The sequence below is a fragment of the Corvus hawaiiensis genome, chromosome 14, assembly GCF_020740725.1.
Source record: "Corvus hawaiiensis isolate bCorHaw1 chromosome 14, bCorHaw1.pri.cur, whole genome shotgun sequence".
Lineage (NCBI taxonomy): Eukaryota > Metazoa > Chordata > Aves > Passeriformes > Corvidae > Corvus > Corvus hawaiiensis.
Window position 1 is genome coordinate 21,541,174 of NC_063226.1, and position 17,261 is coordinate 21,558,434.

Consider the following 17,261-nt stretch of genomic DNA (forward strand, 5'->3'; position numbering starts at 1 on the left):
TGATTAATAATTCACATTTAGTGCTAAAAGCAAATCAGAGTTAATTTTGTATATTTTGCTTCCCCTCTTTAATCCGTTGCTTCGGCGGGAAGGCGGCTCCGCAGCGCAGAGCTGGCGGTGACTCATGCCTTATACAAAGAACTAAAACATTCTTTAGTTTACAGAGAAGAATGTTCCTGCTCATTATGGGGATGAAAGGAGATTGCTGCATTTCAAATGACATGTATAATTTAGACACTTATTTCTAGGACTGTTTGGAACAGGGAATGAAGAGAAGCTAAAATGTTTGAAGTGACTTGAGTGCTTCATAGTTTTTAATGTGACTGGCAAAATACACAGCCCAATAACTTTTAAGGCTGCTAATGGAAGAATGGCTCTGAAACTCTAACACACTTCTTTTTTCTCTTTCCTAATACCTAAGCCATGAGTAGAAACTGGTATTTGTCAGTCTGTAAAATAAAAATCTTATTTTTTTTTTCTGCTGGTAGTTACCCGCTGTGCCAGCAAAGTGGAAAGGGGAATGGGAAATGGTATTCCAGAAAAACCAGCCAGCTGGTGAGGAAAATGGCAGCAGGTCTGCTGCACTTGGATGGAGCTGGGAGATTTTTTCCTTTGGCATTCTGAATGTTAAACCTTCACTACAAAAGGAGAGCATGGAATATTCTGTATTTCAACAGCGCAGAGTTTATTCTAAAGAGAATTCAGTAACATATTGGGTAGTATTTATTTAATTGTGTTCTTTTTAGAATAGTATGGCAAGCCAAATCCAACACAATTTCTGGAATTTTGAGGCTGAACAAGTCCCAAATGCCCTCATGCTCTGCAGATTATCTTCACAGACTTCTGTACTTCCACGCTTTGGTGACCATGGGCTGTCCTTAGAAGGCAGAATTGTGATTCTCTCTTTTCTCTCAGTCCCATTTATTGAGATATTTTAGAAGTAACCAGACACAATGTCTGTGCTCCATGGGCTGTTCTTGGCAGCAGCTGGTTTGGTGCATTTCTCCAGCAAATTGCCCATTTTTTTTGGAGGTCTGTGAATCTTTTAAGCAAACGCAGTGGGCAGTTCCCTCTGAGCAGGGAGAGCGTGGCAGCCTCTGTCCTGACTTTGGAACCCCCTGTAGAAATTTGGATGAGATCTATGCCTTGTAAAAATCTCTCAAAACTGTTGCATTATTTATTTTTATTCTGCTCCAAGGACAATGCTTTTCAAACCAAGAGATGACACAAAGGAGCCCTGGGCTGTATAAATATAGAATCTTTTTATTTTTTTGGTTAATAGATACAGTACAATTTTTGACTACATAAGAAAGCATTGTTTTCAGTGCATACATTCTTCAGACAGACAGGAACATGGCAGACAAACATTCCTTGGTGGTTTGAACATGGCTCTTGGTTTATTTCTGTAAGTCCCAAGTTCCTGGCTTTTCCCAGTTTTCCTTAGTTTATTTCTGTAGGTCCCAAGTTACTGGTTTTTTCCCAGTTTTCAGTGGCTGCTTTGACAACTCAAGGTCTAAGGAAAAATGAATTGAGTACTACCAGGAGAACAGGATGCTGCTCAGTGCATCCCACACTGGTCTCCCTGTAACCCTTGTGGTCCCAACTGACTCAGGCCAAGCTTCCCATTCTATATTCACAAAATATGGAAATAACAATGTCAAACAAACCACCCAGTGCTTGGGCACAACACTTCCACAGTCCCCTGTACACTGCCTGACTCCTGAGAGGGTCAAATCCCAAACTCCTCCCTGAATTTTACTTGTGCAAGATGGTGCTGGTGCCATGACTTTGGCAAAATTCTTTCTGTTCTTTTGTGATGTAGCAAAAACCCAGGAAAATGGATCCCAGCATTTGGCCATTGCATTTTCAGGGAAGGAGAAAAGAATTATTGCTGCCTTTTGTGGTTTTTATTTACTGTATGATAAGAAAAAACTCCAGGCTGATCTGTGAGTATGATACTGATCCTGAGCAACTCCTGCATTCAGGGAAACCTGATAACGCTTATCTTGCCCTGTAGCTATTTGCTTGCAAACAGCTCCTGGTGTGCCCAGTTGGTGCTGGTGGGATTTAGGGATCCTGGAGCCCAGCCCACATCCCCAGAGCTGGGAGAGGCCAGATGGAATCTGCAAAGTGAGACAGGATGTGAAGGATCAGTGAGGAGATAAATCACAAGTGGTTGCCTGGCCAGTTCCAGTACACCTGCAGTGTACAGGAGAGCAAATCCAATGAGAGAAACACCTGGATACTCTGGGCTATCCTGGGCATTTGCCAAGCAGGTGACTGGAGAGAGGGTTTGTGTCAGTGGATGTCAAGCAGAGCAGCTGGGGTCTGCAGGAGCCCTAAATGTGTTCACCTGCAGCAGTCAGGGGTTTGTTTAACACCGTTACTCAGACTTTGAGTTTTATCTGAATTCCTTGATATCCCAAGAGGATACTGTGGGCTCAGCATCCTGCCTGGAACCCCCTTCTTGTGAGGATAACTTGGGAGAACCTTGCAGAAACCTCATTGTTTGAGGAAGGGACGCTGGGAAAGATCAGATTCACACAGTCACCAGCCTTCATTTTGCTCCAGACACCAATATTGAAAAATCAGTAGATTAAAAAGCTTCTCCTGTTCAGGGAAGGACACAAAGAGACTTCCAGACAAACTAATATAAACTAGTTTTCCATGGCTATATAGTGAGTACTGAATGTGAAAAACGCTTTAGGTTATCTAGTTCAGCCCCTGCAAGCACAGGTTAAACAGCAGTCAAACCATCCTACACCTGATCTTAAGGAAAAGGCAGAGCAAAGCAATCCAAAGGGCCTGGGAGGGCAAATATCAAGAAACAGATGAAAAGCAGAGAAAATAGGAGACAGGAGATTGTTACAAACACCAGCCTGGACATGCAGGTGAAGGCACTTGGACACCTAAGTGGGAGGTGATGGAGAGGAGGCAACACAATTCCATGGAGAGCTCTGAGCTCCTCTGCCCCGATTCTCTGGGCTTCCAAGAGCACAAAACCAGTAGGAGGGAGCACCAAACAAAGGAAACGAAGGTTCATGTTAATACAGATCCCACTGAGCTCAGGTTAGAGAAAGCAGCTGGCAGACAGGAGTTGAGTAAGAATCCCTGAGACGTCTGAAAAAATAATAAACATCACATCATTTAAACAGTTTACCCCTTCTGATCCTCTAGCCAATCCACCAGCCTCCAATTAAAACCCAGGCAGTGGAAATCCCTCACCTTTAACATGAGCTGCACATGGTGACACTTCCAGGAACGAGATAAACCTGCCAAATTCTTCCAGATTCCTGTTTCCTAACTGAAACTAAATAACGAGGAGAGTAATTGAGAGGCAGAGAGACACAGCCAAGAGAGCTGCTGTGCCGTGGCACTAGTGGGGCACTGTAAACTGGAGCCTGGCCTGCAAGCATTAGTGAAATGTTTAGTACAATACTTAACTCTGTTACATGTGGGTATCTCTTTCTCTTTAGACTAAAATGTTACAAATTTGACCATATAAATGAATCACTATATTTGTTGCTAGGGGGTACACTATATACATCGTTGGAAGAAGAGAACAATAATTAAATTAAGGGAGGCGAGAGAAGGACAAACAAAATATTAGTAAATAAAATAGAAAATATGTTCAATAATACTTTTCAGGCAATACTTTTGCTTGTTACATTTACTATAAGGAGGAAAATATCTTCCACTCAAAATAAACATTGGAAACAGCTGCCCAAACATCAGTCAGTCCCTTCCATCGCTGGACACTCGGATCTGCTCAGGACATTCTCGATTCTGCCACTGCAGAGGAGCCCTCAGATTTGGGGGCTGTCAGTGCAACCAGGGGTTTAAACATCTCGAGCCTGTGCCCTGTTTCACCACCTCAGGTGGCACAGAAAGGCTGATGTTTGTTACTGAGAGCCAGAAGGGCCCTGGCTCCCCACAGTCCGCTGGGCTCTGCTCCCCAAACGCGCTCCTCGGAGAAACCCCTGCAGCTCATCCTTCAGAGAGGGGGAGGCCATGTGCTCAGCTCACCCAGCAGAGTTCCCCATTCTTCCACAAAGCACAGAGCACACGTGCAGGTTTTGTTCCTACATTTCCAAGTTCATAAGTGAAGGTTTTTCAGCGCCCTTTTCTCACCCTCCAGCTCAAGGTGCAGTAACAAACTGAGGCCAACTGAGTAGCCAGCTGATGCCATCGACAGCAGAGCCACACACACTGTCTGCACCTGCTTTTCCTTTGCCTCATCAATAATTTATTTCCACAAGAACTGATTGATTACTTGATCAGAACTATAGGTAACTAATAAGTGTTTGATGAAAAACTGATCCAATGAGCTTTCTGGGGCTCATCAGAATTCTTTCCCAGTAGTTTCTTCTCTTCTATGACCAGCTCTACTTAATACATAGGTACTAAAATACAAAGCAGTGCAAAATGACCATAAAGCAACTACAGCCCACACCTATCTACAGGTGCACTATGAGCAGGGGGCTCTGGAGGGACTGCAGGTGATTAATAAGTGACTTTGAAGTCAAGGAGAAGGAGCAGTGCAGTTCCCCAGAACCCATCCTTCAGATGCTTGAGCATTCACAGTTAACGTGGTGTGGGGTTTGGAGATTTGTTTTCCCCTTTGATAATACCTGAGGCTTGTTTGTGATTCCTCCAGCGTAGCCCACTGCAAGCACTCATCCAGAAAAGCTTCCTTCGCTGCTGCGAGGGTGTGCAGCTGTCTTTGCCAAGGTAACATCATCATTTTGCAAGGGTTGGATTTCATCCCCCTCTAGTCTGAATCATGAAGAAAAATTCTTTTTCCGCTGAAGAAGTCAAATCAAGGAAGGAAAGGGAAGGGCTGTGCAGAGCTTGGAGGAAACTGCACAGGGAGCCACTTATAGGTCAGTTTGTAACTCAGGAGGTTACAGCCCTCGCTGCCAATGAACATCTTGCTCGTCCTGGCTTTTTCTACTTGCAGCCTGGAGAGCTTTCCCATGAATCTCTCACATGTGAGAATTTGTGATCCTTTCAGTCCTGCTGCAACAAAAGCTTTGAATTACCCTGACCCCAGGAAGGGATTTGAATGTGATAGCAGTATGTACCTTGGCAAGACAGTCAGAGATAAATGCATGTCACATGGGCTTGCTTAGCACGGGCCAGTATCGCCAGGGTCAAACCCTTGGGCACCCACCACAGAATCCAGAGGAAATGCTTTTTTTGTGTGTTGCTTTAGTAAATAGCCTGTGTGCAGAAAGGAAACATAAAAATGCTGCTGCCTTGCTGGTGCCTCAAGGGTGTGTGTGAGTTTTTGTGTAACTCTCATGCTGGTAATGAGTTTTCTGCACATTTAAGCAAACGTGTGCATGTCAGCCGGGAAATTCTGTTTGAGTTAAGAAGGTTCTTATTTAAGGCAGTGATTTTGTCTTGCAACCATCACAGATGCATCTCCAGCAAGGTTCCCTATTGCATGTCTGCTGAATAAACTGCTGTTTGAACAAGGGGGAAGCCCAGGGGATCAGATTTAACCACACTGTGTGTCCTGCTGGCCCAACAGAGCAGGCACACAGGTACTCCCAGCTTGCTTTGGGCCATACCATCTTTAGGAGTGTATCCTCTGGGCAGTGGAAATTATTAAATCCAAATTGCAACCAAAATATCTTGGATTTCAAAATATCCTAACCAGTCCCTGCAGGATGTGTGCAGGGCCAGGAGCTTGAATCTTGTGTTCCCAACCAGCTTGGCATGACCCTGATGGAGTGAAGTGCGAATGCAGGAACCTGTGGATCTGCCAGTGCCAATGAGCAGCCCCAGCCAGGGGCAAGGAGTGGCAGCAGTTCAGGGTTACAGCTCCTACTGTGACTCTGACAGACAGAATGTCATTAATTCACTGCAGATCTTGCAATAGGCCTTTAAAGAGAAGAGAGAAGATGCCCTTAAATTGTTTCTAATCACATCCGAGATGTGCCAGAAGAAACAAGTGAAGCATTATCCTGGCAGAATTCCCTTCTGTTTTACCCAGGCTCCCCGGAGGCACAGGAGAACCTGGCAAGGCTGAGGTGCAACCTGTGCTGGGGGCACTGGTTACACTGGGGGGGCCGAGTAGTGGATGACGGAGTTGTAATCCGGAGGAGGGCTGTGGCATTCCAGGTTGGGATCCATAGGGAGCAGGACAGAGTCTTCCAGGGGGAAGTCCATGGTGTCCTCTTCCACCTGCATTGCTGGCTGGTACTTGACTGTCTCGTGGTCAGATAGGATGGATTCCTTGCTCCTGCTCACAGCTCTCCGCCTGTTGGGAACAAACATTGGGATGTATCCACCCTGGCTCCGTAATTATTGGGCAAAATTATGTCTTTAAAAAGTAAATATATAAAAATGTCAATTTACCTCTATGGTACTGTGCAAGACAGTGACATTTTACTGACTGGATGAAGGAACTGAGAGAGATATTTTAAATAACGCAATGTTTTAAAAATGGATTTAGGAGTAATTCCAGGAGCTCTGCTGCCCTGTCCTTTCAGCTCACCACATTTCAGTGCACTACAGATCTCTTACTTGTAAAGGCACCTGTCCTATACATACAGTAATATCCTCCCTCATTGTTCTGACACAGGTCAGTAAAAATTTGACTTTTCTGAAAGCAGAACTGAAGGCTATGACTTTTCTTGAAGCATAATAAGGGATGAAATACTGAATAATCTCTGACAGACTCTAATTTAAACCGATACTGAAAGCAAGAGTGTGCATTGAACATGCTCAGGCAGTGCAGGGCAAAATCCCTTTTATACTCCCCAGCCCTTTAACATTTCTGAGCCAGGGGCTGGTGAAGGGCAGTGGTTGCAGCATTGCTGTTGCTTTTATCTCCTGTCTTCCCTTGTTCCAGGTGATGGAGGCATGGGGCAGAGCAACTTCCATCACATGGAGCAGTCTCAGGGTTAAAAGCAGGAGAACCCTGAGAAGATTTGTATCACAAGGTGACTTTGAGGAACAGCACAAGGGTTGTGGAGAACTAAAAAGGTTCTTTCTGTCATAGGCTGCCTTAAAAATAATGTTCTGTCAACCTTGGTTTCTGCCATCTGAGCAATTCATTGGCAGAGGCCTGGATAATTGAGGGGTGATTCTCAACAGGATCCCAGTGTGAGAATGGCTTTTGAGCTGCTGCACTTCGCTCAGGAGCCTTTAACTGCAGCTCTTGGGAAGGAACCTCAGTCACAGACTTATCCCAGCACTGCTCAAGTGTCAGTTCAGAATGACTTGAATGTGCCTGGGAGAATTAAAAACCAGGCAGTGCCCAAGCACTTCGTGTGTGTATTTCATGTGTGTTTAAAGGAGTATAAAGTTACGTTTTAATGACCCTAAACCAAATCTGAATAGTCAACAGTTCATCAAATAATTGTAGAATTCATGACACTCATTTTACTGGCACTGCTGCAGCCCCCAGCAGCTGCTCATGGGCTCACTGGGGTGCTTTAGGAAGAAGGCAGAGCCAGTTCCTGCTCCAGGGAACAAACCAACAGCCAGGAGCCAGACACAGCAACTGGAGGGAGGGGAGGCAAAGCCATGAATAGGAAAATAGCAGATCCAGGACAGGAGCTCTGTGTGTGTCTTGTTTTGTGGTGGTATAGCAGAGAGCAGGCTGGATGGTCACACAGCTCCTTTCAGATGGAAAGGGTAAATCTGCCCTGCTGGGTTCTGCTGCTGGGACTTTACAAGTTGTGCTCCCTTGCCTCTGAATCTGGAACCTGTCAAAAGCGTCAGGTTTCCCACAAGCTGCAGGTATTGTCACTGGCTGACAGAACCAGTGTCACTATATTAGAAAAAAAAAAAGAAAATCAGGATTTTTTCTGGCTCTGGGAAGATCCCAGGTGTTCAGAGCACTGGCTGGAGTAGCCACTGGTTTCTGCTCTTTGCACAGCCACAGGAACAGCCTGTAGGCTCCATCTGTGAAATATCTACCCCTGCAGTTCTCTGCTGTGGGGGAATGTGTGGTGATGTTCTGTACATCAGTCACGAAGCTCTTGTGCAGCCAAATTCAGCCATAACACACAGCTGCAGCTCTGCTCAGCTGCAGTGGGACATGGGCTGTCTGATTTTAGGTGGGATTTTAGTGTGCTGGGCTGGCTTTCCATGGCAGGTTTGCATCTCCAGCTTTGGGAAGTGAACCTGAGCTTTAAGAGCCAAGCCACCATGTCTTGCATGTCTAGAATGAGATTGGGTTCTATGATTTCTGCAGTTTATAGAGCAAAGCTGCTGTTCCTGTGCTTTCAGACCTGCACAAGGCATTGGAACCAAACCTGTGCAGCAGCAGAGCAGAAATCCTAAAATAAATAGTAACCCTGAGAACTTCAACAAAAAATGTAGCGCCCTCTGCTTTCACAACTAAGCTTTTCCTCATCGTCCAGAGAGAAGCAAGAGTGGAAACTCCTTATGTATCCTGGACATTTGGCAGCTGTCCCTTCTCTACACACACAGCTCATCTGCAGACAAACTCTTCCCTGACATGAGCAAAGGAACCACAGCTTTGCCTCACTGTTTATTTATGGAATTCTCTTTTTGTTGCTCACTTCCATTGACTCGTGTCAGACAATTCCGTGGATGCTCCAGCTTCCAATTTGCCAGGTATTAAAGTTGTCACTGCAGACAGGGAGAAGCTTGAAAGTATCTGTTGAACTTGGCCCCAAATCTGCATGTCTCTGAGTTATTACGGTTTGGTTTGGCCACACAACGGGAAATTTTCAGCCCCCTGCAGACTCCCAGCAAGTGTTCCTGTTGGGTTCCTGCCCCGTGGGTCAGGAGATCGGATATCTGGGAATAACTCCGCCTGTTGCCGAAATCAGGCTGGGCTTTGAAGGACTCCTAAATGCTGCCATCTCCTATCTGCTCCAAGCACAGAAAGCTGATGAATTAGGTCCGAAGGAAGTTGTGTCATTTGCTATCTAATGGCAGACCAAAATGCAATTAACTTCCAGTGCTACTCCTTTAATCGAAAGGCATTTCCTAATGAAAGCTCTCCAAGGGGCTTTGCATTTTTCCCTTTCATGGTTCTGCCACTGACATTGGCTCTGCTCTGCATGTGCAGATGCTGCTCCAGGGGATGAGGCTGCAGCACCCCTTTTTCACCTGCCCTTGGCATCTCAGAAGCTGCCTCAGCCCCTCAGAGCTCAGCCTTGCCTGGGACATGGTGCTTGGGGCTCCAGGGCACACCAAAAGCCCCTTTATGGCCCAGGCCACTTGGACTGCCCTGTGTAAGGCAGAGACCTTCTCCCTGAGCCCCCCAATAAACACTCTCTGACTGGAGGGGTTAGATTTGATTAATCACAGTTCTGCAGCTCCACAAGTTACTAATGCTTATATAATTAAACCATTTCATTAAAAGCTGGCATTCCTGGCTTCAGTGCCTCTCCTGGGCTGGCACTGTGCTGCCCACGAGGTGTTTCCTCACTGCTTTGCCTCTGCCTGACCCCCCAGTGCTGTGGGAGCCCATCAGAGATGCTCAGTGGGGATAAATCTGCTCCGAGCTGGGACAGTCCCAGCCCAGGCTCCCTTGTCAGTGCTGCCACCACAGCACAGCACTGAGGATTGAGGTGGGAATTCCACAACATTCAGCTGGAATTCAGCTGCCCACGGACCCCAAATTGTCCCATTTTGCAGTGACCACCCTGAGAACTCATTTGTCCTTGCACAAAGTGTCCTGTCTAGGGACCCAGCCTGAATATTAAGTAATCTTCCACAAACTTTTTAGTTTTCTGAAGGTGCCAAAGTTGTTTAGAAGATACCACAGAGGAAATCCTGCAGTAGCTTGAAGCCCTGAGCGACCTACTGAGGCTTTTTCCTCCTACTGCACAAACCAGAGATTTTGGAGGTAGAAAAATACTGAAATCATCAAAGAGCTGGGAAACCATTAGTGGAGCTGTTTATTTTATGTGAGAGGGAGCCAGTTTCTGTTAATCTCAATTTTGGTGTCAATGACTTGAAGAGGAGTGTGGAGAAAGAGGGATGGCTGCAGGAAAATCACCCTGAGCAGGGAGGGATTCCAGCCCCAAGTGCAGCACTCACTCCAGAGCAGCTCCTACTGCTCTGCAATTAGAAACCCAAGTATTTTGCCCTGAGTGGGAAAAACTAATAGACTTTTCTGTCCATGTAGGAAACCTGGCCGTGTTCAGAAGCTGTGTTTAGGGAAAGATGAGAAATTGGGCTGATTGCTGCCAAGTAGGGCAGTTTGTCTCATGACTACATCTCCTAATAACATGTAGGAGCTTCAGGGCTTTGTAGGAGCTTTCAAAGGTGTTTAATGAGGCTCAGAGTAAGAGTGGTTATTTTTTTTTATTTTAATTTTTCTGCAATTAAAGAAATAAAAGGGTTATTTTTTTCCTTCTGGTAGCAATGACTGATTCACAGTTTGCTTTAATACATTTTAAACTGAGTGCTGTGCAGTAGGAATTTCGTCCTGGGTTCCCCTCTGGCAGTCCCAGTGCATCAGCAGTCTGCTGGCAAGGAGAACTCGAGGGGTTGGGCTCAGGGGTTCATTGTTTGGAACCACTTTTAAACACAAATTGCAGGTAACAAAGTTTGCCCAAGCCAAAGCCACCCTCATGTCCCCTCACATTTGTGACCAGGCTGCTCAGCTGTGCCTGTCCAAAAGCAGTGGGATGGAAAACACTGCAGTCAAATCCACTGGCTCTCACAATTCCCTTCTGGTCCTTGCTACTGTAAGCACAGAGCATAATCCTTGAAAAAAATCCTTGAAAAAAAAGTGGTTTACATAACTCCTGAGTAGCTACTCATTCCAAATTCTAGTTTGGAGAGCTCAGATCAGGTCATAGTGCAAGGTGCTGCATGACACAACAATAAATGTATTTATTATCTTCTGAACTCCATTCTGCCCTGGAGCAAACATGTTTCCATGCCTCATTTCTCTGAGAAGGTGCAAAAGGATTCCAGCCCAATCCTGGCTGTATTTCTTTTGTGCACTTTGTGTTTGGACATGTCTGCCTTCTGTTCCGAGCAAAATCCAGCATTTCAGTATTCCTGACTTGCCTTAGGCCCAGCTTGGCTTTGGCAAAGGCAGAGCCCTCAGTGATGGGATGTGGATGCAGCATCCAGAGCCCAGAGCGGATCAGCTGAGCCTCAGCTGATCTTGTGGGCCTGGGCCAGAACCAGATCAGGGATTTCTGAGCAACAGAGGATAATTGGATTTGGGGGGAGAAGAGGAAGGGCTGGGGGAGGACAACTGAGCAGATATCAAACCTTTTGTCATCTTAAACAATAACTTGATTATAGAGTCTCTGGGAGAATTTTAAAGCAGTGCTTGGCAGTAGCCTGATAATATTGTGAGATGGAACCTGACACCAGAGTCATCCCATCATTAAATCCCTCTGTGCTCCCTGTGCTTCCCTGAATGCTGATTCCAGTGTTGTTATCCCAGTCTATCTTTCCATCTCTCACTGCAGCTGCTGCTGTGACTTTCTACTTCAGCAGCAGAAAATGCTCAGAACTTTCCTGCTCTATTTTAGCAGCAGGGAATGCTCAGACCTGCTCAGTCCAGCCTAACAGTGAGCCCAGGCCCAGAGTATCAGATTCATCCTCACTAAACTCTTGACACTGACACTCCATGGTGTGTGCTGTTGGCAAATTTTAAACTCAACAGAGGAATGAATGCAGGATAAATAAACAGTGAGATTTTGGCAAAAATAATAAATGCAGCCACCCTGGTTTAGAAAACATGGTAAGCCTTTGAACAGTTTTGTTTTAGGAAAGAAAGACTTTGAAAAGGATCCAGGGTAAATGTTTTTGATAGAGAGAGATACACAATTAACAAGGGTGACTTCATCTTCCCTGTTAAACCCACACTCCCTTCTGACCTCTCTAGATTATTCCACAGGCCTTGGAGCCTTGTTTGTCCACTTATCAGTGCAGGAGCACCCAGCGGTGTCCTGTCCTCAAACGAGAGGGCTTTGGGGTGCCCTGCACTGTTAAAGCTGCTCTTTGTGCCTGTGAGGATCTGCAAGATTCCAAAAAAAAGGCAGTTGACAAAAAAGCTTCCTCAGCTGGACTCCAAACATTCAGGGAAGGATGTGGCCAAGGAAAACCACACCTCTGTCCGTGCCATGGGAGCCAGGGCCTGCGAACCAGGAGACAATGAGCACAGCTTGTTGCAGGCTCTGCTGGGATGGTCTGTCAGGGTCTGCCTGGCACAGAAAGGCTCAGGAATCTCATGCTGGATGGAATCTCTCTGGAAGTGTTGACTGGAAGTGGGGAGAGCCCAGATGGTGGGGTCAGGCAGGGATTCAGTGACCCCCACAGAGCCTCACATTCACTCCCAGTGGGCCTGATAGCAGTTCAGAGGGTTTTCCTGGAAGTCTCTAAAGAACAGGCTGTTATGGAACTTTTGTGTTTCTACATCTGGCTGGATGCTGACTTTTCAGATTTTCAGGAGAAAGTCTAGAAGGGGCAGAGAGGGAACCTTCCTCTGCCAACTCTTTATCCGAACAGAAGAAGTGCAATAGAGAAAAGCTGTCAGGGGTGAGTGACAGACATCCTCAGAGGGATAAATCCCACCAGGGAGGCTGCAGTGTGCGTGTTGGATTTGTGTCAATGTGACATCATGCAGGAAAGAGGTGAATCAGCCCAGGTAAAGCAGCACAGAAATGCAGCTCCTGCCATTTGAGCTCCTGTTTTTAGAGCTGGTGCCATTTGGTCTCCATAGCAATGGATTGTGCTGGCAGGAATGCTCTGGATGTGTGCAGGGGATAAAAACATGGAGCTGGATTGGGATCTCTGCTAATCCCACCAGGTCCAGCCCTACCAGGAAAATACTGCTGGGCAGCACCATTCCTGAGGCCTCACCCCTATCCAGCACAGTCCATCGCTTTCCAGTGCTCCTCTTAGTGTCGCCCACCTTTCCTTATGAAACCTTCTCCCTTTTCCTCCTCCCCTGCCTTCAGGGAAATTGTGGCTTTTGAGACCTGAAAAGACAAGGCAAACCCCTTCCACCTACTTTTCTCTCTGAGTGAGAGTCAACCCCTCCAAAACACTGCCACACTCTGACCATGCCCTCTCCTGGGAGCTCTCCCACAATATCCAGAAGGGCACCAGGCTTCCTCTCATCCCTCATTTCTCTCGAATGCAGAAAAAGGCTGACTTGCTGTAGAACAAGCAGCTGCTCTGCTGGGAAAGGTCATGGAGTTCGTCAGTGTAGAGAAAACTCATGCAAATCTCAGCAGACTTCTGAGGAAACCCTAGGCAAGTCAGTAATTAGCTTAATTAACTGAATAGACAAGGAATTTGTTGCTACAGAATAATTTCTTTTTTAATATTTTGGGCAGCTATTCTTTGAAATTCTGCATGTTGACATCTGAATCTGTGAAAGGGGTTACTGTTGTTAGGAAGGTGGAGAAGGCCTTTTTCACTACTGGGTCACCTCTCTGCCTGTGTGGTTGTTACTGAAATACAAAGAACTGTGAGCAAAAAGCTAAAAATCTGCTTTTAATCTTCTGTATTGTACTATGAATGGATAAAAAACCAGCAAACCCCATCCCAGCCTCTGTTTGTAAACCAGATGTGAACAATACAACCCCAGGATCATGGAGGTGGTGGGATTTAGGGAATTCTCTGCAGGACTGTCTCAGAGTGATGATAAAGCAAATGTAGCAGGCAGGGTTCTGGTACAGGCACTGCTTTGCAGAGCTTGGGCTGCTCTTCATTATGCACAAGCCTTTCAACTCTACTCACATCCCAGCTGCAAAGGTGCCATTCCTTCTGTCTGAGTTAAATATACACACTGGTATGATTACAGTCAGCTTTTGGGTTAATAAATCAAGTTCTTCAAACTTCACTCCATCACTAAGAGAGAACACTGGGGAGGCAGTGAACAAACAGCTAAACTAGACCTGTATAGTCTCATTTTTTCCTCCTATCACTCTCCATTTGCAGAATCTGCTGCCCCTTGATCTTAAAACACATTAGCCAAGCTCTTCTGGTTATGGGGCTGAAATTCAGAGTTCCTCTCCTCTCAGCTTGCCTGGATATCCAGAGGTTTCCTTTTGGCATCAGAAACAAAATTGCAAATTTCAAAAGCATTCCTCTGAATGGAAGAACTGTCTGAAAAAGAAATCCCCCAAAGTACTCACGCCAGAGCCATGATCCCATAGGGCCAGGAACGGATTTCCAACCTCTTGGGGCTTTTAATCTCATCCGACGTCAGCACCATCCCACTGTCTGACTCCTGAGGAGCAAAAGGGAGGGAACATCAGGGATATCTGGAACCTGTGCTGGGACTGGTGTAGGAGCTCTCAATCCTTCAGGATATGCTCTTATCAAGGCCTGTGTTACCAATTTTTATCCAAGTGTTCCTGATAATGCTGCTCTGGAGCCTGGGAATGTTTCCCTTGTTTTTATGGCATTAAGGTTTTGGATCTGCATTTCCAAAGAGCACCCTTAAAATGAACATATCAAAAAATAATTTGACATTTTCAAATTTGAAACTGATATTAAGCGTGACATATGGGCACCATGTTCGTAGGATAGCTGAGATATGAATAGACTGAGATTCATAAAGAATATATCGAATCATTCTGGCTGGGCTCCTCCGAGGAAAAGCTCCCTGAATACCTGCTGGAAATACACAAAAGGAAACACTGGGGTTTGAAGGAAGTGGAAGTTCAGCAGCATTTTGTAAATGCAAGTGCTTTGCAAAGACAGATGGCCCTGGCCTGTATGGATTTTTTAATGAGCTGTCCAACAAAACTGTCTTGATTAAAGTTGGGGTTGTGCTTGTGCTGCACTTAAAGCTGAGTCTTGAGGCTGCAGTTAAACTTTGTGCTGAGTTTATACACATACACAGACATCACTGTCCTCATTTGAAGTAATTTACTAATATTAAATGGTCTGGGGCTTTCTTTGCATTTGAAATATTTTGTAATGCTGGAAAGTTACACATCTATGCATTTGTCAGAACCAAGACAGCAAAAGCCAACATAGAAATGAAACTCTACTTAGTCTTATTTTACCAGTCAAACTGATCAAGATATAAAAAATAATCTCATCAAACAATAAATAACAAGCAAAAGCCTTTTCATACATGCTCTGGTCATCTATCAGTTGTTAATAAGGTCAGTTTATAAACGAGTTTATAAAGTATAAAGCAAAATCCTGAATTAATGAGGTCTGTCAAACCCTCAGTAAAACCCAGCTTGTCTCTGGAATTTATCTTGACTGTTTCCTTTTTAAACACTCGGTCTAGGAACAGTTTATCTGAGGGCTGCTCTGCATTTTGCTTACACCTCTCTGGTAAAAGAATCTCCACAGAGATGGCAGATAATTGCACAATGGCAGGAAGATGTGGTGGAGCACTTGGAGAGCTCCAGGCAGCTCTTTGAAATAATGACCTAATGACTATTCAGGGTGGATAATTAAGAAAAACTTCAATAACCCAAGTGCACTTACTTTGTCCAAAAGCAGATCACACACTGATTTTGCTTTAAAAGATCCTTGTTGAAACATCACGTTTATTTCTGATTTCTTGAGGTATTATCACCCTTCTGGGAAACTTTTCCCCCCCTCATGTACAGGCTTATTTGAAAATGCCACGAACAGGGAGCACTTAGGCAGGTAATGCTCGTGCTGGCAGCAATAATCTCTTACTGAGACTGGATTGATCTAGCAAACGTCTTTGTGTGATTCACAGGGACAGATTTTATCCTGCAAGAGGGAAGATGCAGGAACCAGGGAAACTTCTAAGCCTTCTAATCCCTGAGATGCACTGATAAAGAGGCAGAAATTCCATCTGGCAAAATGCGAGGCAATAATGGGCCTCAGTTTGTGCTCAGCAGAGAACAAATGAGAAATGAGGCTGTGTTTGTCAAGGACATGAAGTATTTCCAGGACAAGCTGGAGCTGGAGACTTGAGCTTTCCCAAGGGAGCTGCTCTGAGGAATGGCTCTGTCCAAGAGGGACTCTCAGCTGGAGCCTTTCTTTCAGCTTCTCCTCACCAACTGAGGCTTCTCCTCCTGTGTCAGGAGGATTCCTGAGGGATTCAGGCTTCTTCCCTAAATTTTGATCCCCCTGGAGCATTTGTGCATTGCAAAGGTCCCTCCTTAGGGGCACAGAAGGTGCCATTGAGGCAGCAGGTGGGGACAGCACATGGAGCTGCAGCGAGGGGCTGCCTGAACCACGGAGGGAATTCAGGAGATTCTTGCAGATTTTTTTAAATAAGAAAACCCAACCCATAATTTCAGTGGAAGCCAACATGCAGAGCCTTCATTCTGTAACAAAACAAGCCTTTGTTTTCCCCTGGAGGGAAATTAAACCCTTTAACACTCTCCCACCCTGCAATGGCATTAAACTAGCAATAAATAAATTCACTTGCAGTGAGGAAAATCCAAGGTTAAAGTAATTTGTGTGAATCAAGACCAGGAGCTTGAATCTTGGTCTTGTCTACCCAGAACTGAACACCTTCACCCCCACCAAGTGAGTGACTGTCAGCCAGCCAGAAGGTGTTCTGGACACATTTCCCTCAAAGAGCTTCATTTCAATGAGCTGTCACTTTCTTGTGGTGCAAAAATATCTTGAAATATGTAATATAAAGCCCTTTAGCCTGATCAAAGCCAGGGCAATCACACGTGAGCTTCTCTTTAAATTATTTGTTAAGAGAAATGCAGGTCCTTCTTTGTTGTCACACAGCCCCAGGTGTGAGATGCCAGGACCAAATCTCCTGTCTGATTTAAAGCTCTCTGCTACCAAACAGATTTCAAAAGCTCTAATGAGTGTTTCTGGCACTGGTGACGAGTGATCTGTGAACCTGCTGGGGAAGGATGCAGTCACCTCACTTACCTCATGCATCACTTTCTCCTTTTCCACCGGCACCTCATCAAATGTCTTCACACTCAGGGGTCTCTTCTTGCTGTTGTTGCTGAAAGCAGGGAAGTTGAGGGGTCAGCATAAAACCCAGGCAGATGCTGCACCAGCTGTAGCTCAGTTACATCCTCACACAGCCCAGTTTCCTGGACCACAGCTCGTTTTTCACCTCTTGTATCTTAACCAACACCGTGATAAATTTGTCTGATTCTTTCACCAGCCATATTAAGAGAGGCCACCAGACAGTGAAATGTTTCTTGCTGCCCCACCCCTGTATCTGTTTTTCTCACCCAGTTTCCACTGCACTCCAGCGATTCACTCCGTTGTTCAGGTTTTCTTCCACAGGGCAGGTTTTGCAGTTGGATTCTCCGTCTGGACACAAGGTGATGTTCAGTGGAATATAGTCTTTGCCATCCTATGAAATGAGT

General features: G+C 45.5%; 1 protein-coding gene across 2 annotated transcripts in view; it reads right to left on the reverse strand.

The window, feature by feature from the left end:
- Positions 1-1,243: 1,243 nt before the first annotated feature.
- Positions 1,244-17,261, reverse strand: part of LOC125333020 (vascular endothelial growth factor receptor kdr-like) — a 120,780-nt gene continuing 104,762 nt past the window's right edge. For both annotated transcript variants that reach the window (XM_048318486.1, XM_048318485.1), the window contains exons 27-30: positions 17,124-17,248; positions 16,810-16,888; positions 14,109-14,203; positions 1,244-6,268 (exon numbers count right to left, since the gene is read on the reverse strand). In XM_048318486.1, the coding sequence (XP_048174443.1) occupies positions 6,064-6,268; positions 14,109-14,203; positions 16,810-16,888; positions 17,124-17,248 (504 nt within the window). In that variant the 3' untranslated portion in view covers positions 1,244-6,063. The remainder of the gene's footprint in view (positions 6,269-14,108; positions 14,204-16,809; positions 16,889-17,123; positions 17,249-17,261) is intronic.